We start from the raw sequence: 20,294 nt of genomic DNA, 5'->3' as shown, positions 1-20,294 counted from the left end.
TCCAGGAAACGGGAAAGGAACACACATCCCACGGGCTTGGCTGAATCACTGCTCCTCACACACATCTTCAAGGAAATGAGGGAAAATAATAAACGGGATCCAAACACATAAATGGCTCCCTGGGGGCCTTGGCTGGGGGTTTATCCTACAGCCACAGCATCCCAATCCCCATGGATGCTGGGCCTGGCTCAGTCCCAGTTTGGGGCTGGAAGAAAAGCACCAACAAACAGCTTTGCTGAGGCAGCAGCCTGTGGTGGAGCTGTGAGAAAACCTTTGTGCTGTTGCAATGTTTTCCTCGTTGCTCTGTGCGCTCTGCAAACAGATTTGGCAGGCAGGCATTGTTACCTCCTCCAGGATTTATGGGGGGTGTTTAGTACCTGCCACAGCCACCCTGCACTTCCCTCAGCTGGCACCAAATGCTGGCCCTGAAGTGACAATTTATTGTTGGGTCTGTTGTCACAGGATAAACCACAAAGCCAATAATGGTTATGAAAGTGCCACTCCCAAAGGGTCCCACTCCTAGAGTCCCAAAGTGTCCCATTCCCAGAGTGTCCCATTCCCAGAGTGTCCCAAGGAGTCCCATTCTCAAATTGTCCATTCCCAAAGTGTCCCATTCCCAAACTGTCCATTCCCACAGTGTCCTATTCCCAAAGTGTCCCATTCCCACAGTGTCCCATTCCCAAAGTGTCCCATTCCCAAAGTGTCCCATTCCCAAAGTGTCCCAAAGTGTCCCATTCCCAGTGTCCCATTTCCAGAGAGTCCCATTCCCACAGTGTCCTATTCCCAAAGTGTCCCATTCCCAAAGTGTCCTATTTCCAAAGAATCCTATTCCCAAACTGTCCATTCCCAAAATGTCCCATTCCCACAGTGTCCCAAACTGTCCCATTCCCAGTGTCCCACTCCCAGGGCCTGGGGATGCTCCAGCTGGTTGTTCCCATCACCTCTCAGCTGAGGGATAAGCATGGAAAGGGATAAAATGTCTGAAATTCCTTTTCTGATCAAGAGCTGGGAAGGTGCTTTATCCCCCAGGCACTGCTGGCTCCAATCCAGGTTATCTTTGGGCTGGAATCAGGGAATGGTTTGGGATGGAAGGACCTCAGAGCTCATCCAGCCCCACCCCAGCCAAGGCAGGGACACCTCCCACTGTCCCAGGGGCTCCAGCCTGGCCTTGGGCACTTCCAGGGATCCAGGGGCAGCCACAGCTGCTCTGGGAACTCCATCCCAGACCTCACCACCCTCACAGAGAGGAATTCCTTCCCAAAATCCCATCTAAATCTCTCTTGCTTTAGTTTAAAGCCATTCCCCCTTGTCCTGGCACTCCAGGTCCCTCTCCAGCTCTTTCAGGCTCCCTTTAGCTCTTGGAAGGCCCCAGTTAAACCTCCCCAGGTCTCTTCTCCAGGCTGGACACCCCTAATCCTCAATCTGAGAAAAGTCTCCTGCAGCCAACTGCAGAAAAATGCAAAAATATCCATCAACTTCTTCAGTTCTGCATTTTTAGTTAATTCAACTGATTGATGAGGGAAAACCCAAATTGGTTTATCAGCAAGGCTGAGCTGAACCAGCCTCTCCTAAGCTCCTGCCCCTTCCTTGCTTTGGAAACACAATAAACCAAAGGATGGAAACACAGCAAAAATAAAAGAGGGAAGAATTAATTTCATTTGATTTTGGTATTGATCTTCTACCCCCTCACACTTCCTTTAACACACAACTTATTTCTGTTGTCTCCTCCAGCTCATTGAAACCTCCTCTGACTGCAGTGATGGCCCCTCCTGGGCCAGGCTTCTCTCTTGCTGTGTCAGAATTGTTTAATTGTTTTCTGTTCCATTCACGATGAGCAATGAGATCATTCCTGCCAAAAACCTGGGTGAGTTCAGCCCAGGTGCTGCGGTGACTCTTCCCCTGGGACTGCCAGGCATTTCCTCTCCCAACCACATGAAATATTAATATCCCTCCCCTCCCTTTTAAGAATCCTGTGAAAGAAATGGCAATTCATCCCTAAATCAATTTTACTCTGCTGCCTCTCAAACCCTCCAACCACTACAACAAACATGGAAAGCTGATCATTAGATTTAAGAAGGCTGAGGAAAAAGAATTCATTAAAAATTCATAAAAAAAATAAATCTCTGACCTTCTGAATGCACCAGGGAAGTGGATCTTGGATGTCTCCTTGTGCCATTCCAACGGTGCCACTGGAATTGAGGAGTTTCACACAACAATTCCCTGAGGGAAGAGGCTCCTGGATCCAGGGGCTGGAGCAGAGCCAGAGGATTTGCCAGGGGAAGGAAAAGGGCTCTGTGGTGATGGGAGCATTTCCCAGGATTGTGCTGTAAATACCCTCAGCTCTCACTCCCATCCCATTGTTCTCCTCTGGAATCAAGGGCAGCCCAGGATCAGGGGGGAAAAAAGGGAAACCAAAATGTCAGTACAGGTTGGAGCTTTCTGCAAGGAAACTCTGCAGTGGCTTCCACAGAAAAAAGGGAAAGTTCTCCCCTTTTCTTTATGTAAGGATTTCCCTTAAACTTCCTAGATTTGTTTGGACAATTAAACACTTAATTAAAATTAGAACTTAATTAAAAATCCTTCCAGAGGGAAAGGTGGGTGATATCAGGATTCAGGCACAACATCACTTCAATCATGGGTTACACTATATATATATTTTTTTTTTTTCTAATTTATGTAGATTTATAATTTATGTGGCACTGTGTTGTTTGTAAACACATCACCAATCTAAAGAGATCTGTACTAAATAAAAAATGATAGCACTGGGCTTTTAACTGGCAGCAAATTATTTAATCTGGGATCATTTCATTAATTTCATCCATACAAATAGTTCAGCACATTCTATAACCTGGAAGGAATAAAATGCCACAATTGTTTTTTCTTTGGAAAAAACAAATTAACAAACTTATCTTGGACATGGTTTTATATCCTAAGCCAAAACCAAATATAACCCAAATCCCTCCCTGGGAGGGTGGGGAGGGGCTGGGATGGAATTTCCAGAAAACTGTGGCTGCCCCAGGAATCCTGGAAATGTCCAGGCTAGAGCAGCTTGGGATAGTGAAAGTCCCTGTCCATGGGAAGTGTTGGGAATGAGAGATTTAAGGTCCCTTCCAACCCATCCAGTCTGGAATTCCATGATTCTGTGAACATTTGAAGGTGCCAAATCCTCATTTTCCAAGCCAGAACCACCATTTAGACATTAAATAGACATTAAATAGACATTTAGACCTAAAACTTTTCCCATTTTCATCTGCTGTTTCTCCTACAAACTCTCTATCTATAGGAAAACCACTAAAGCTCAGTGCCCATCCCAGGATTTCTGATCCATTTTTCCAGCAGAACTCAAGGAATGGTGAACACAGAGTGGTCACATCCCTCTCTGGTTGGTGATGTGGTGAGGGAGCTCTGCCTCAAACGCCCTCTCTTTTCCCAGGGATGAAAGTGGAAGAGTTTTCTCCTTGTAGCCCCTCCAAGTGGAGTTCCAGCTGCTGGCAATGCCTGTGCCCTTCTCCTGCTCTTCACAAACTGTTCCTGGGGCTGGAAATGTTTGGAAGTGCTTTGGGCAGCTGGTGATGGATCAAAGGCAGGCTGAGCTCGCAGCCCTCCCTGTCCTCTGGAGTTTTGACAGGATAAACACTGGATAAAGAGAATAAACTGTTGGTCAGGCTCTCCAATGCTCATGAAAAGCATGGTGAACTTTGTAAAAACTCTGATTTCACCAGATTTTTTTAAATCCAAGTGTTCAGTTGGGCTCCCCCAAGCTCTTGCTGGCGGAGAAATAAACACGGTGGTGCTGATACATTTCGTGAGGAAACAAGGCCATGTTTGTCAAAACACCGTGACTAATCCTGGGGAAAAGGATCATTTTCTCAGAAGTTCTGGGCTGGGAACACACAGTGATGCAGAAAAGAACAAAGGAGGAGTTATTGCTAATCACAACCAAGAAAACGAGATGATTGTCGAGATAATTCACTGACCAATGAGAGATGAGAGAAGCCAAACCATCAGTAGGGAAATGGGGTTTTATGTTCATTAATTACTTCAAGAACTGGACAGAGCTGCTCTGATGTTTTAATTCCATGTCTATCTAAGATTAAAATGGGGACAGAGAGGGGGATCCAGTGAGGAGGACATGGCAAATTCCCTCCTCTCTGAGGGGCCACTGTCACCTTGCAGGAAGGGGTGGCTGCTGAGACAATGCTGAGGAATTTTGGTGGGAACCCCTCTCCTGTCCTCACCTCTCAAACATCCCTGAGCCATCAGCCCCTTGGTGTGCAAATATTTAATGCCTTCTCCAAACATTGTGCAACCAAACACCTCCCAAAGTTATTGTGCTTGTTGCAAGCCTCGTTTTCACAGGGACGTGAAATTGAGAATCAGATCCAGAATCACTGTCAAAAAGGCAGAATTACGAGGGGGGTTTTGTTGCTCTCAGGTAAGTAAATGTTAGCCTCAAACAAATTAAAGTTTTGTGGGGTGAGATCCATGATCTGCCAGGAATTCCATTTCAGCAGGAATTACAGGCTCCATTTCACATTCCCATCTTTTAGGGATGTGCCCAAACATCTCTGGAGAGGCAGAACTGCTGCAAGAGCAACCAAAGATCCCAGCTGAGCTCCCCTGTGACAGCCAAAAAAACACTCCAAAAAGCAAAATATTCCCCTCAGCAGCTCAGCTCCAAAAGGCTGCTGTAATCAGTGCTTGTTTTAAACAGGCCTGAGCATGATCCCACATGCATTTGTTACAGTTTATGGAGGTGATTTCAGGTTTTTCACAGGTATTATTTGCTGTCCATGTTTATTCCTGGGATCTCACTGGCCATGGAAGGGGTTTGTTTGTTTGTCTGCAGAGGTTTCTCTGTTCCAGAGCAGCTCCAGAATTCAAAGGAAATGATCCAGAAGAGGTTTGTTAAATGATCTATGTGTCTCTCTCCAAGGTCAGGATCACAGTGATCACCTGCAATGATTGACACTCCCTGTTTATCATCCCTGTCCTTTCACTTTCCTGGGGTTATGTCATGGCAGATTTATTACAATTTCCCTGCAAAACAACCTTTGGGGAAGTGCAGCAAAGGAGGATCCTGTAAATGCTGACGGGCTTGGGAGTTTCTGGCCTTCTCTCTTTCACTGGGTTCATTCACAAGGGTTTTTTTTTTTTCCTCTGACACTGCAAAAGTATTGATTTGATACAGGAAAAAGCAGAAAAATGAATGAGATGGGGCATTAAAGGTGACTTTACACCATCAGCCTTCAGGGAGCAGAAGTGCTGGTGGATAATTCACTGGGAAAGTGGGAACAGCAGCTGGGAGAACTCTGAAACTTCATTTCAATTGTAAAGGACCTTGGAATGTGTTTTAAACCCAACATAAAAATACACAAAATAATGGAAACAGCATCACTGAGCTTGGTTTTGGTCAGAAGATGTTACCAGACCTTCCTGACTTAAATATTGTTCCTTAAAAGTGTTGGGGTGACTTAATTGTGGCTTTCCAGCACCTGAAAGGAGCTGCAAGAGAGATGGAGAGAGAATTTGCAAGGGCCTGGAGTGACAGAACTGCTGTGACACAAAATACAAATATTTCTTTAATAAAAACACCCCCTATCCATGATTTAAAAATAATCAGAAACCTTCAAACCCAAATTTTCCTGGGAAAAATTAACCACACTAAACCAAATACTCATGTTTTATTCCTATAGGTAAGGTCAGCCCAGCAATGTATTAAAAAGTGACCAATTCTTGATTTATCCAGAAAAATATCTGGAGGCTAATTAAAAATAAATTCTTTGGGGTTAATTATTGAGAATAAATTCCAAAGCAGTTAAAAAACAAGTAACAGAACTTGTTCTTAACGACAGCAAGATGGGGAAGTTAAAACTGGAAAAGTTGCACAATCAAATAAACTGAATTTTGTCCAATTCACTGGATTAAATTACAGTCAGCTGGTAATGATTGTGAGCCAGTGAGGTCTGGTGTATACAGGGGACACAGAAATGCCTCCAAATATGAAACAAATTAGGAATAATTGGCCTCTAAACAAGCACTTGATGTATGAAAAAGGAAAATGCAAACCTCAGGATGATTTTTAGAGCCACTGCCTGAATTAAGCCTCGTTTCCAGTTCCAAAGGGTCCAAGTCAGCTGTGACAAAAGTGTGATGGTGCCACCAAACCACCTTGGGAACCTCTCAGGGTGTCCTGGATCCTGAAGGGGAGAGGGAGAGAGGCTGGAGCTGACACCAGCACCGTCCTCTTTGGAGCAAATTGTGTGAGATGAGAGGGAAAAAAATACTGTAAAGGACAAAACCTCCCTGCACCACATCCTTAATTAACTTAGAATTAACTTAGAATTAACTTAATTAACCAGAATACACAGAATCATGCAATGGTTTGGGTGGGGAGGAATTAAAGATCATTTAATTCCCATCCCTGACATGGGCAGGGTCTCCGAGGCTGCTCCAAGCCCCAATGTCCAACCTGGCCTTGGGCACTGCCAGGGGCAGCCACAGCAAATCTGGGAATTCTATTCCAGGGCCTGCCCACCCTCCCAGCCAGGAATTCCTCCCCAAAATCCCATCCAGCCCTGCCCTCTGTCCATGTGAAGCCACTCCCTGTGTCCCTTGTCCCCTCCATCCCTCTTGCAGCCCCTTCAGATGAGGCCACAGTGAGGTGACCCCAAAGCTCCTCCAGGCTGAGCAATCCCAATTCTCCAGCCTTTCCTCCCAGCTGAGCTGCTCCATTCAGACCAAGTCATTTCACTTCAGCTCTGACACATTTCAAACCTTCATTTCACTCTCACCCAAGAGCCTGAAGCCACTTTGGCTCTTGGTGGATGCACTTCCAGCTTTTAAGGGTCCAAAATCCTCAGAGCTTAAAATAAATACATTTTCTAAACGTTGTAGGAGCACAAAACATCCCTCAGCCTTGACCTGGACCTGCTCAGCATCTGAGCTTTTGTTTTTCCCATGTCAGATTGTTTTGTGAATTCACATCAACAGCAAATTACAGCAGGAGTGGAGAGTAGGAAACCGCCCCGGGATTGTCCCTGCTCTGTCACAGGGGTTCAGTGCCCTTGTCACACCGGCTCTGGGTCACTCACAGCCTCGGGAGGAAGGAAACTGCCCTGTCACCGGGACAGCAGGAAAAGGAGGAGAACGCCAGGGGAAAGGAAGTGCAGCCTAACCCAGGGATGGGGGCAGCGCCTCTGAGCCTGGCAGGCCTGGCAGGTTTTTTTTTTTTTTTTTTTTTTTTTTTTTTTTTTTTTTTTTGTGACAAAACCGCATTTAGAGGCTTTTACCTCTATTTAAAAGTACTCCCCCGAAGGTGTGAGTGCGAACTCCTAGCGCAGGGTGGGTTTAACTCTTTCCTGAGCAGCGAGAGCGGGAGGAGCCGCTCCCATCCCATCCCATCCCATCCCATCCCATCCCATCCCATCCCATCCCACCCCACCCCACCCCATCCCATCCCACCCCATCCCATCCCATCCCATCCCACCCCACCCCACCCCATCCCATCCCATCCCACCTCATCCCATCCCACCCCATCCCATCCCATCCCACCCCACCCCATCCCACCCCATCCCATCCCATCCCATCCCACCTCATCCCATCCCACCCCATCCCATCCCATCCCATCCCATCCCATCCCATCCCACCCCATCCCATCCCATCCCACCTCATCCCATCCCACCCCATCCCATCCCATCCCATCCCACCCCATCCCATCCCATCCTACCCCATCCCATCCCATCCTACCCCATCCCATCCCATCCCATCCCATCCTACCCCATCCCACCCCACCCCATTGCATCCCATCCCATCCCACCCCATCCCATCCCATCCCATCCCACCCCATCTGTCCATCCCAATCCCACCCCACCCCACCCCATCCCATCCCATCCCATCCCATCAATCCCATCCCATCCCATCCTACCCCATCCCATCAATCCCATCCCATCCCATCCCATCCCATCCCACCCCACCCTGCCCGACATCCTTTCCCCAGCCCTGCCCCACCTCTCCTCTGGCCTTTCCCTGATGGATCTGCGCTTCCTGCGTTCCCACGGCACCTTCAGGGATAATCCCACAGCCGGGTGCTGTGACAGGGCAGGGAGGGGACAGCAGGACACAGCTCAAACCCCCCAGGGCCACCCCAGGACACTCAGAGATTCAGTGTGATGGGACATCAGCCCTGTCACAGCGAGGAAACGGTGATTTCTTCCAGAAAAATATTGTGAGATAAACATGGCATGTGTGTCAATAAGAAAAAAAATTATATTCCATCTAGCCTTCACATCAGGTTATGCAGGGACATCTTCCACTAGTCCAGGTTGTTCCAAACCCCCTCCAGCCTGGCCTGTGTGAAATGTGAATGTAAAGATACAAACTGGTAATTACACAATCTTTATCATAATTACATAATCAACAAATTCAGGAAAACTAGCTGGGTGGTATAAAAAAAAACTGTACTAAAGGATGATATTATACTTTTACTGTAATAGTTCTTTCCCTCACTTAGGAAAGCCTCGGAAATACTGAATTTCCAGTGCTGTGAAAAAGGGTTCTGGTAATAGAGAGAGACTTAAAGCTCCACAGGAGACAGTTTGAGTACTTAAGCAGAGTTTTGATTTCGTTTTGATTTACTTCTCTGAGGTCCCAGCCCAGAAACCTGCCACAGTCCTCATGCAGAGCCCAAAAATAGATTCCCAGCTGCACATACAAACCCCTGTCTGCTCAGATGGTAATAGAGCAGGTCATTAAAAATCAGCTTTTTTAACACAGGAAGTGCTGCAGCCTTCGACTATTTTACCACACTGAGTCTCTCCAACAGAGATGCTTCCAGGGGGAGCAAGGCAACGAGCCCACTTTTATCCCAAAACATCATTTTAAGGGAATCTGGCTGCGTGCTCTGTTGATTTTCTTCATGTTACCAAGACATGACTATAGTGGTTCCAAAAACTTTGCTAAATGAGATTTATTGCAGAGATGAATGCTTCTTGTGCACTACATTTGGAATATTTCAGCTGTGTCCCAGGCAAAGCGTGTCCCGGTCTGAGTGAGATTCCTCTCTGGAGCTTTGGGAGGTGTTGAGTTGTGGTAACGCTGAGAAGGAGCTAACTGCATTTTTTCCAAAGCATTACCTGTGTTTGCTGGGATCTGTGTCAGGATTACACGTCTGGCTGGAGCTGCAGCTCCTTTCAGACAAATCCTGTGCCCTCAGTGTTGCTGGCTCCTCTCAGAACCCCCAGTCCTGCTCAAGTTCCAGCATTTTTCAAATCCCCCTTGGCTCCCAGCCCTCCCCAAGTCTTCCTCATCTCCTCTCAGAACCCCTGGCCCCCCTTGAGTTGCCCTGGGTTCTCTTAGGACCCTGTCACCCTCAAATCCCTCTGGCTCCCCTTAAAATCCCTGGTCCCTGTGAATCCCTCCCTGGCTGCCCTCCAAGTCCTCATTCCCCGTCAAATCCTCCTGGTTTCTCTCAGAACCCCTGGTCCCCACTGAGTGGCCCTGGCTGTCCTCAATACCTGACACTCCTCAAATCCCCCTGGTTCCCCTAAATACCTGACACTCCTCAAATCCCCCTGGTTCCCCTAAATACCTGAAACCCATCAAATCCCCCTGGCTCCTCTCAGAAGCTTCAGACCCCCTCAAATACTCCTGGCTTCCCTCAGAAGCCTCAAAGCCCCCTCAGATTCTCCCGATTCCCCTCAGTACTTGACACCCCTTAAATTCCCTTGGCTCCCCTCAGTATCTGACATCCCTCAAATTCTCTTGGCTCCCCTCAGAAAACTCAGACTGCCTTGAATCCCCTTGGATCCCCTCAGGAACCTCAGGCCCCCTCAAATTCTCCTGGTTCCCCTCAGTACTTGGCACCCCTTAAATTCCCTTGGCTCCCCTCAGTACCTGACATCCCTTAAATCCCTGTGGCTCCTCTCAGAAGCCTCAGACCCCCTCAAATCCCCCTGACTCCCCTCAGTATCTGACACTCCTCAAATTCCCTTGGCACCCCTCAGAAGCCTCAAACTGCCTCAAATCCCCCTCGCTCCCCTCAGAAGCCTCAGACCCCCTCAAATTTTCCCGGTTCCCCTCAGTACTTGACACCCCTCAAACCCCCCTGGTTCCCCTCAAAACCCGCGTCTCTCTCAATGTCCCCCCAGCATCTTTAAGCCGCCGAGTCCCCATAACATCCCAGCTCTCCTGAAGCCCCTCGGCTCCTCTCCAGCCCGTTTATCCCCCAATTCCCCTCAATTCCCCCCCGGCCGGCGGAGGCTCCGGGGTGGGAGGGCTGAGGGAAGGGGAGTCACCGCCGGGCCGGGCCGGGCGGGAGCAGCGGGCCGGGCCCCGCTATTTATTTATACAGCGAATCGAGCCCTCCCCAGTGCCCTCCGCTGTGCCCGCACACCATGGCGGGGCTCCGAGCCTCCCCTCCCTCTCTCCTCCTCCTCCTGCTGCTGGCGGCGGCGGTTCCCCGCGGCAGCCCCGCGGCGCCGGGCCCGGCCGGGCGGGAGGAGCCGCGGCCCGGGAGCCGCGCGGCCGCGGGGGCCGCCAGGGTGGCCCTGCACTACCGCAACGCCCAGGCGGGATCGCTCCGGGGGCTCCGGGCGCTCGGCCAGCTCCGCAAGGCCACGCTGAAGGTGAGCGGGGAGCCGGCGAGGTGGGGAGAGACGTGTAATTAATAGTAATTATTACGTTAGGATTGTTGTGTGTGAGTGAACTTAGCGCGTTCCCACGCGGGGCGCTGGGAGCGCCTTCTCGCCTCCCTCAAGAGACGCTGCCACAGCCTCGGGGACAGCCCGGGACAGGAGACAGCGCTGTCCCTTCTCCCTTTCCTCGGGGACAGCCGGGGACAGGAGACAGCGCTGTCCCTTCTCCCTTTCCTCGGGGACAGCCGGGGACAGGAGACAGCGCTGTCCCTTCTCTCCTTCCTCGGGCACAGCCGGGGACAGGAGACAGCGCTGTCCCTTCTCCCTTTCCTCGGGGACAGCCGGGGACAGGAGACAGCGCTGTCCCTTCTCCCTTTCCTCGGGGACACCTGGGTCTCCTCAAGGACACCCAGATCTCATCAGGGACCGCTGTCCCTTCTCCCCTTCCTCAGGGACACCCCGGGGACAGGAGACACCGCTGTCCCTTCTCTTCTTCCTCGGGGACAGCCGGATCTCATCAGGGACCGCTGGGACAGCGCAGGGACACCCGGGTGCCCTCAGGGACCGCTGTCCCTTCTCTACTTCCTCGGGGACACCCAGATCTCCTCAGGGACCGTTGTCCATCCATTCCTTCCTCAGGGACACTCAGGTCTCCTCAGGGACACTCAGGTCTCCTCAGGGACACCCAGATCTCCTCAGGGACCTCTGTCCATCCATTCCTTCCTCGGGGACACCCGGGTCTCCTCAGGGACCGCTGGGACAGCTCAGGGACACCCAGATCTCCTCAGGCACCTCTGTCCCTTCTCCCCTTTCTCAGGGACACCCAGATCTCAGGGACCCCCGGGTGTCCTCAGGGACCCCCAGATCTCCTCAGGGACCCCCAGATCTCCTCAGGGACACCCAGATCTCCCCAGGGACCCCCGGGTGTCCTCAGGCACCGCAGTCCCCCCTGTCTCTCCTCAGGAGCTGCTGTCCCGCAGTCCCTCCCTCCATCTAAAGGCGCTGCAGCTCCCATCAGAAAATACACCTTAATCTTCCAAAATTGACATGGAATTGAGGTGACAGAACAGGGCAGGAGTCCCAGAGAGGAGCAGCCAAGGGGACAGAGCCGTCCCGTCCTGGGATGCTCGGGGTGGTGCTTGGGGTGCAGCCCTTCTCCTCCCCCAGGTTTGGGGTTGTTTTTACAGTTTATTCAGTCCCTGAAAGTACAGGATCAGGCAAAAACCTGTGGGGAATGTTTGTCCCGGGCTGTAGATCCTGGAAGGAATGTATCACCTTCCTGAAAGGCTGAGGGATGGCATTTAACTCCAGCCCTGGGCAGCTCCTGAGAGCAAATTCTCTGACAGCAGAAAAATAAATTCTGGATCTCAATTCTGCTGGGCAGCTCCTGAGAGCAAGAGCTGCTTGTTTGGGTTGCCAGAACAACGAATTCTGGATCTAAATTCTGTTGGGCAGCTCCTGAGAGCAAGAGCTGCTTGTTCTGAGTTCCCAGAAAAATAAATTCTGGATCTAAATTCTGCTGGGCAGCTCCTGAGAGCAAAAGCTGCTTGTTCTGGGTTCCACTGGATCCTTTCCAGGATCTGGAGATCTTCCACCACTCACCCTTTGCAACTCCTAAAACTGAATAAGAGGGTGTAGTGTTAAATCTCTCCTTTCAAAAAAGGGATGTGAGAAATATCTGGGATGGATTAATTAATATTTTACAGAGATTATTGGGTGCTGAGCATAGGAGTGCTCCTGGGATATTTAATTTTCCCTTCAAATTCCTTAAATTTCCTTTCCTGAAATTGCTACAAACACCTATTTGACAGGAATTCTCTGTGTTATTTTATTCTCCCCAAAAGTACACACACACTTCTGTATTTCCTGGGTATTTTGCATATGTCTACATAGAAATATTTCCATCTATAAACACCTGTGCGTGGCTGAAGAATAAGTGAATATTTGTGGGGAGGGAAAGGGGTTTTTCCACCTGCCTTCTGATACAGGAAGGAAAATAATTGGCTCATGATAGAGAAGTGAAATTGCTCTTTATTTCCTCAGTAGGAGCTCACTGGAGCCACTGTCTGCAGTTTATTTCCCTTTTTTTATTTTCTTTGATTTTTGTTTTTGCACGCTCTGTCAAAACAAGAGGAGAAATGCACTAAAAGTGGGAACTTCCTTCTTTCCTGTCCTCCCCTGAAAAAAAAAAAAAAGACAAGAATTTCCTGGAAGGAATTTGCTGTATTAAATGAAGGCAAGAGGCAGAAATGTTGGGATTGGGGTGTTTTTATTTTTCAGGTTTGTCTGTTTTTTAATTATTTTTGAAATTTCCTATTGGTTACTCTATTACAGGATCTCATAAAATCAGGATAATTCATTAGTGGAATTTAATAATGAGCATTGTAATTTAATATTACCTTTATTAGCCCACAAGCTGGTGAAACTGATAATTAGAAACAGGACTGGGAACTCTCTTAGATGGGAAAAATCTTTCAAATTCAGGTAAAATGAGACTTTCTTTCCTGGAATAATCCTGACTTTGCTGTTGGATGCAGATGATTTTTGTTGTCTCTTATTTTCTTTTGAGTGAAGAACTTGTAGGAAACCTCCAGCAGCTCCTGGAGTTGTTGTCCTGCACTTTTAAAACACACTTTTGATAATGAAACATTAATTTGTGCCAGATGAAGATCCCAGAATTTAAAGGGAAACTTTTGGGAACAGTTTCCCATCCTGGAAATCCTAATTTAGGAGCAGGGAGGTGAAGGGGAAAGGTAAAAACCAGGTGCAACATTTGCTTAAAATTAAATGACCTCGTGCACCATTTGCTTAAATTGGACTAGAAAATCCAATTTTCAAATATCCAGGTGGACATTTCACCTGGCCACAAACAGTGCAACACCACAGCTCTACTCTCTGATATTAAAATCAATTAAAAACTGATTGGAAACTGATTGGAAATGGATTTGAAACCGATTGGAAATGGATTGGAAATGGATTAGAAACCGATTCCTTGAGGTCCTGCAGTGAAGCTGCTCTGGAATTGCCGTTTTGCCCTTCCCAGGACCAAAAATCTGTCAGGAAAGTTGCAGCAGTTTGGAGCCCAGAAGTTAAAAGAATCCCATGACCCAGATATTGAGTGGAAAAATGAATTACTCACTTGTTTTCTTCTCCTTTTGGACACTTTTTATCTTTGGCTGCTGCCCTGGGGGTTGCCAGACATCCCTGAGTTCTGGGATTGGGTAATTTGGGCATTTTGGGATGAGAGGGAGGAAAAAATACTGGAAATAAAAGTTTTCTTTCAGCACTACAAAGACTTCTGTGCAATTATTTCATGCCAAATGGAGCTTCTCTCTTCTCCCTGGTGAGCTCAGGAAGCCTCAGGTGTTGACAGCACAGTAAATATTTATTTTAGCTCTGGAGCATCATTTGAAGCTGTCGAGGCGGCAGTAGTAAAGTGGTAGTAGTAGTGGTAGTACCTACTAGCAGTACTGTGGGGGAGTTGTTGTAAATCAGGATTTCTGCCTCAAAACCCCCAGAAACTCAGATTTCTGTGCTCTTTTAAAAGTCCTGCTGATTATTTCAGCTTCTCTCACTGCAGGACTGATGATCTACAGGAGTGATCCTGGATCACTGTAAAAAAAACCCCAAATTTAATCAGATTAGGGGTGTTGTAAACCATGTAACACCTAAAAGGGGGCTCTAAAACAGTTAAAATCTTACATTTAAATGGGATTATTGCATGGGATAAGACCTTTCTAAACCTGATTTCATTGCAATCACTCTTTCTTTGGTGATCCTGCATTTCAGAAAGTCAGTTTTCACCACTCTGCCCACGTCCCATTGCCACTCTGAGGACAATATTTGAGGCAATTCACAAAAAAGGCAGAAGGGGAGAAGGAGGATGCAGAGAAGAAAGAAATTATCAAAAAAATCTGGGCTCATCCTCTCTGTTTCCTGCATCTCCTTCGTGGTGAGATTTGTTTCCACACTGGACTTGCCTCATCCTAAAGCTGCAGGAGGGGGTTTTATAAAAACAGAGGGACTAAAGCAATTTTTAACCTGGATTTTCCAGCTCTGTGTGGGGCTGAGCTGAGGGTCTGCTGTGGGTGTGAAACTCCACTCACCTTGTGCCAGGAATCATTTCCTGGGAAAAGTGTGCTGGGAACAGGAAGGCTCAGGGTGAGAGAAATAACACACAAAGGTTTGCTTTGGGTCCTGCCAACAGCCAGAATTGTATTTCAACACCAAGGAAGACTAAAAATCAGTGATGTTGCACTCAAATCCAGGGAATTTGAGAAGGAACCTCCCCTCCTCATAGGCTTTAATTCCACTGCTGGCTCCATCTTCTCTCTTGCAGAACATCCCAGAGTCTGGCCACAAGTATTACCTGCAGTTCAGCACTGAGGACTACAGGACTGGGGTGAGTTCTGCTGCTCCTCCTCCCCCTGGGCATTAAATCACGACTGGGGTGAGTTCTGCTCTTCCTCCTCACCCCCCTGGGCATTAAATCACGACTGGGGTGAGTTCTGCTCCTCCTCCCCCTGGGCATTAAATCACGACTGGGGTGAGTTCTGCTCCTCCTCCCCCTGGGCATTAAATCACGACTGGGGTGAGTTCTGCTCTTCCTCCTCCTCACCCTGGGCATTAAATCACGACTGGGGTGAGTTCTGCTCCTCCTCCTCCTCACCCCCCTGGGCATTAAATCACGACTGGGGTGAGTTCTGCTCTTCCTCCTCCTCCCCCTGGGCATTAAATCACGACTGGGGTGAGTTCTGCTCCTCCTCCCCCTGGGCATTAAATCACGACTGGGGTGAGTTCTGCTCCTCCTCCCCCTGGGCATTAAATCACGACTGGGGTGAGTTCTGCTCCTCCTCCCCCTGGGCATTAAATCACGACTGGGGTGAGTTCTGCTCTTCCTCCTCACCCCCCTGGGCATTAAATCACGACTGGGGTGAGTTCTGCTCTTCCTCCTCCTCCCCCTGGGCATTAAATCACGACTGGGGTGAGTTCTGCTCCTCCTCCTCCTCCCCCTGGGCATTAAATCACGACTGGGGTGAGTTCTGCTCCTCGTCCCCCTGGGCATTAAATCACGACTGGGGTGAGTTCTGCTCTTCCTCCTCACCCCCCTGGGCATTAAATCACGACTGGGGTGAGTTCTGCTCCTCCTCCTCCTCACCCTGGGCATTAAATCACCTCCAGCAGCTCCAAAAACAGGGACATTTGTGTCCTGAATGGATCTGCCACAATGGCAGGACCTTTCTGCTCCTCCCTGTCTTTGTTCCAACTCACTCAGTGATCCTCAATCCTCAATCCCTGAGGGAATTCCTGCTCAGGTTATTGAGGCACCAAAGGCCTGATGGAACTGTGCATGGCCTGAGGTTGGGGACAGTGTGACATTTTTGTGGCACTCAAATGGTTTTCAGAACTCACTGTGAAGCCTTAGATTGTTTTTGTTTCAAGGCTGGCACAATGAAAGTCCCTGTTATCAATTAATGCTGTTTCTTGAGCTCTCACAAACATATTTCCAAGATGACTTAGAGCACTGTCATGTCCTGAAAGCAGGACAAGCATTAATTAAAACCTTCTGTTAAATCCCTTTAGACTTGTGGTTTTAACCTCTTTCCTGGAAAAAATAAAAATAAAATAAAAATAAAATCCTTCTTGACACTTTGCTAACCCCTGAACAGCTTCATACAAAGAGTGAGTAAATAAAATCTTGATTAAAAATAACAGTTTTAAACTGTCCCTTTGACAGGAAGATGCTGGGAACTGCCTGGCTACAGTGCTGTACCCAAAGAAAAAGTCTCCTCCTGTCGTCAGCATCAAGTGCTCCCACACCAAAGACCAGAAGGAAATCCAGGAAGAGGACAACAGAATTTACCAAAGGATCAGGCACCAAAGCAAGCCAATAACTGGGAGCAACATTCCAGGTATATCCCTCCAAATATTCCCCTGGATTTCATTTTATCTCAGAGGACACAAACATTGAAAAGGAGCCAGTGCTGAGAGCAGCACCCTGATCCTGCTGTCAGAGCCATCCCACCTCCCCAGGGCTTTTTGGGAGAACAGATCCCCTGTGGATTTACCAGTGGCTCTCAGCACCATCCTGTGAAGGTGGCTGGGCTTTAAAAGCAGCTCCACAGCACTTTGAAATCCAGTCAGTGCAGATTGTCCTCCAGGAATGATGAGTGCCCAAACCCACACAGCTCCCCAGGGAGCCTGGGAGCTCACTGAGCATCACCAACACAGCTTTTCCATCCTGGAAAAATCCCATCTTTTCTCCCAGCTAGGTGAGGACTCCCATTATTGTGGATTTCTGGGTTTCTCACCTCATCCCTCTCTTGGCAGTGTCAGCTCTGCCTGGAACTGCAGCTTTGGCCTCATCCCCCTCCCTCCTCCCTGTGACACATCCAGGAATGGTGCTGTGCCAGGCAAAACTGCTCTGAGCTTCATCATTTTTCTGCTGCCCAGGCAGAGTTAATATTGTTTCCTGTTTCTCCTTGCCTTGCAGACAGCTATGGCAACATTGAGCCTGCCCTGGAGCCCGTGTGGGCTCTGGCTGTGGCTGGCAGCAGCTCCATCATGTGGGAAAAGTCCACGGAGACCTTGGGATACTTCCTGGCACAAGTGAAGTCCGTGAGGCAGTGGGTGAGTGAGGAGGGACAGGGGGATTCCCCAAATCCCAGAGCCTGCTCCTCACCAGCAGCTCCCTCTGCACCAGCACTTTGTCCAGGTTTTGTGGGAAAATCCTCCTTAGCTGGATCTGCAGGAGCTGCAGCTCCTGAGCCCCACAGCAGAGCCCAAAACACCCTGTGCCCTCTGACAGCAGATTCTGCAGCTCCAGCCCCTGCAGCCCTTCCAGAGCCCTCTGTCCTGCCTGTGGAGCAGCTCCAGCCCCTGCAGCCCTTCCAGAGCCCCCTGTCCTGCCTGTGGAGCAGCTCCAGCCCTGCAGCCCTTCCAGAGCCCTCTGTCCTGCCTGTGGAGCAGCTCCAGCCCCTGCAGCCCTTCCAGAGCCCCCTGTCCTGGCAGGGGAGCAGCTCCAGCCCCTGCAGAATCCAGCAGCTCTTCCAGAGCTCTCTGCCCTCAGCCCCCTGGGATCCACAGCCAGGAGTCAGGTTTGGCTCCTCAGCTGTTCATCTCTCTGAAGGAGAGGTTCGTACAATTGTCAGATTTAATTGAGGGGGTAAATTCAATTGATGAGTTCTTGTTCCAGTGCAGACAGGCTGCAGAGTCACCCAGATCTTGGTGCCTTCAAATATTCCATGCAGGAAATGCTCCTAACTCCATCTTTCCATGATCAAAACCCATCTCAACTCCAGCCAGCAGCCACAGCAACTCACCTCCTTCCCTGATCTCCAGTAAACCACAGCGGACATTCAATTTTAACAATATAAACCTGTGCTCCTGATAATTCTTTTCTTTTTTACACCTGCCCAGATGAGGAAAGACAATTTCACCGAGTTTGACTACACTGTGCTGCTGCATGAAATCCCAACCCAGGTAAGGAAGTGCACAAGAACAGCCCCTCCTGTCAGCAGGAGATGATAAAATCATCAGCCAAGATGATAAAAAAATCTTTGTTTAAATTTAACTCCCTCCTGCAGGAGATGATTTCCTGCCACATGCGCCTGACGTGGCTCCCGGGGCACCCCCTGAAGGTGAAACATTTCTGTGCCTCCGAGAGCCACAGTGTGGATGAGGGGTCTGGGGCAGAGTCTGGATCAGCTGCTGCCCCTGCAGCTGGAAAAGGAGCAAATTTTTAACTGAAATCCTGACTTTTGTGGCTCTGGATGCAATCAGCAAATGCTTGTGCTGGCAGACCTGGAGCTGGGATGATCCTTCCACGCTGGGCAGTGAATGGGAGAGGTTTCACTGATCCAAAATCAATTCCTGTCACTTCTTCAGCTGAGAGATTCAAGTTCTGCAGCTCTGCCTGAACCCTCTGCTACTCCATATATACACAGATGAACACACAGCAGTTGATTTGATGTCACTAATTAACTGTTACCTAAGAGTTTATAAACAAAAATTAATATATTTGGATAAAGATCGTGAGCAAAGTGTTAATCTGTCACTAAGAGAGATTTGCCTACTAATTTTTTATCACGTTTTGGGCTAGAATCATGCTGATTTTTAACTCTCATCTCCAATAAACCAAATGCCATCACTCAGGGTCGAGGCTGGGTTTTCTTTCTGCTGCTGTTGGAGCCCAAATTTCCACCTTCTCTGTTACCTCAAGCCCAAACACACCTGCAGAGCCAGGGAGGCTCTTTGGGGATAAATTCCCAGCTTTGGGAACAGCTCCTGGGTTCCCAAATTCTCCAGCTGGGTTCCCAGCAGATCCATCACTGTCCCACCTCACGGGGATTGTGCCAAACTCTCCCAAACTCACCTTTTAGCCAGGTTTGTGGCAGGATAAATTAAACCCTTCCCAAGAACTCCACGTTCCTGAGGAATAGAGACTCTGGGGGAGGCTGTTCTGTTTAATTTGGGGTGGTTTTCACAATCCTTGAGCTGGAATTTGGAACAACAATCCAAGGATTTCACACAACAGCTTTTCCTGGATGTTTTTAGGCTGGGTGATGTCAGCTTCCCAAATTCCAGCATTTTACACAAGTAAATCTGATTTCCTGACTGAAGCTTTTCCCCTCAGCACCCAATAAACTCAGGGAATCAGCATTCCACTCCCTCCTGGTGTTTTCATTCCTGCTGACTGGGAGAACATTGCTCACCATCAGAACTGTGAAATCAGGGAGCGAAATTCCAACATTCCTTAAAGAAGCTGGGAAAAAATTAGTATTTTTTGGAATAGGATGGATTTGGCACTTTGGGGCTCTGCTTTTGTCTCCTCACCTTGTTTTTGCCACTGGCACCAGGGTGGTGGAACTGGCTGCTCACAAACCCACAGCAGTTAAAGAACTCCAGAAGAACCTCTGGATAAGTAGCAAAGCTGTTGAAATTCTAAGGCAAAAAGTCTCCCTCAGCTGATTTTAGGCCAAGGTTTCAGCCCAAAACCTCAAATCGTACAGCAAAATTCTTGGGGTTTGTTTCTTTTCCAGGTTTGTGGAGAACCAGCACAACTCAGCAGCCAGGAATTCACATCACAACTGTCTGAATATAATTTAAACTCCATAAATATAAATACAAATACAAAGCCCATCAATAGAAATAAACCCCAGAAATATAAACCCCACAAATATAAATATAAACCCCACAAATACAAATAAAACCATCCCCATCCTGTTTCTTGTCCTGTGTTCACACTGCTTTTATCAGACATCTCCAAATTTTGGGAAAAGTGCTACATTTGCTTGTTCTAGGAAATTTCCACATGTCTGAGAACCTGCAGGGCTTTTCTGGAGATGAATTCCAGCTGAGCATTCCCAAAAACAAAACCATGGATGTGGGGGAATCATGGATTTGACCCATGGACAGCCCACATCTCACCCTCAGCAGCTCCAGGCCCTGGCACATCCTTTCCCAAGGTTTATATAAATCATTTTCCAGCCTTTCCAGGAGGAGCAGCAGCTCTGGCTGCTCCAGTTGTTTCTGTCTGGGGAGCAGCAGCCCCAGGGCTGCGCCAGGAATGTCGCTGGGTTTGGACTGGAACTTCCCTCCCTGTTTACTGGAATCTGCAAAAATACTTTTCAGCTGAGCAGGGTAGGAAGGAGGAAAGAA

At 48.6% G+C, this 20,294-nt stretch overlaps 1 protein-coding gene across 1 annotated transcript; it reads left to right on the top strand.

Annotated features, from left to right (window-relative positions):
• Window positions 1-10,375: 10,375 nt before the first annotated feature.
• RARRES1 (retinoic acid receptor responder 1) lies at window positions 10,376-18,783 on the top strand. Its single transcript, XM_083869064.1, has 6 exons — window positions 10,376-10,625; window positions 14,974-15,036; window positions 16,372-16,546; window positions 17,128-17,264; window positions 18,054-18,116; window positions 18,221-18,783. The coding sequence occupies exons 1-6, from the start codon at window positions 10,395-10,397 to the stop codon at window positions 18,377-18,379; spliced, it is 828 nt and encodes a 275-aa protein (XP_083725190.1). The 5' UTR covers window positions 10,376-10,394; the 3' UTR covers window positions 18,380-18,783.
• The last annotated feature ends 1,511 nt before the right edge of the window (window positions 18,784-20,294 follow it).

Source organism: Zosterops lateralis (assembly GCF_965231275.1).
Source record: "Zosterops lateralis genome assembly, chromosome: 10".
In the NCBI taxonomy this organism is placed as follows: Eukaryota; Metazoa; Chordata; class Aves; order Passeriformes; family Zosteropidae; genus Zosterops; species Zosterops lateralis.
The sequence above is the reverse complement of the archived record's forward strand: the minus strand, read 5'-3'. Positions and strand labels throughout refer to the sequence as shown.

Excerpts from the sequence above, each read along its gene's own strand:
- RARRES1 (XM_083869064.1), top strand. The coding sequence starts at position 10,395 with ATGGCGGGGCTCCGAGCCTCCCCTCCCTCTCTCCTCCTCCTCCTGCTG. Across the intron at positions 16,547-17,127 it reads AACTGGGAGCAACATTCCAG|ACAGCTATGGCAACATTGAG; the intron begins GTATATCCCTCC and ends CTTGCCTTGCAG. Across the intron at positions 17,265-18,053 it reads TGAAGTCCGTGAGGCAGTGG|ATGAGGAAAGACAATTTCAC; the intron begins GTGAGTGAGGAG and ends ACACCTGCCCAG.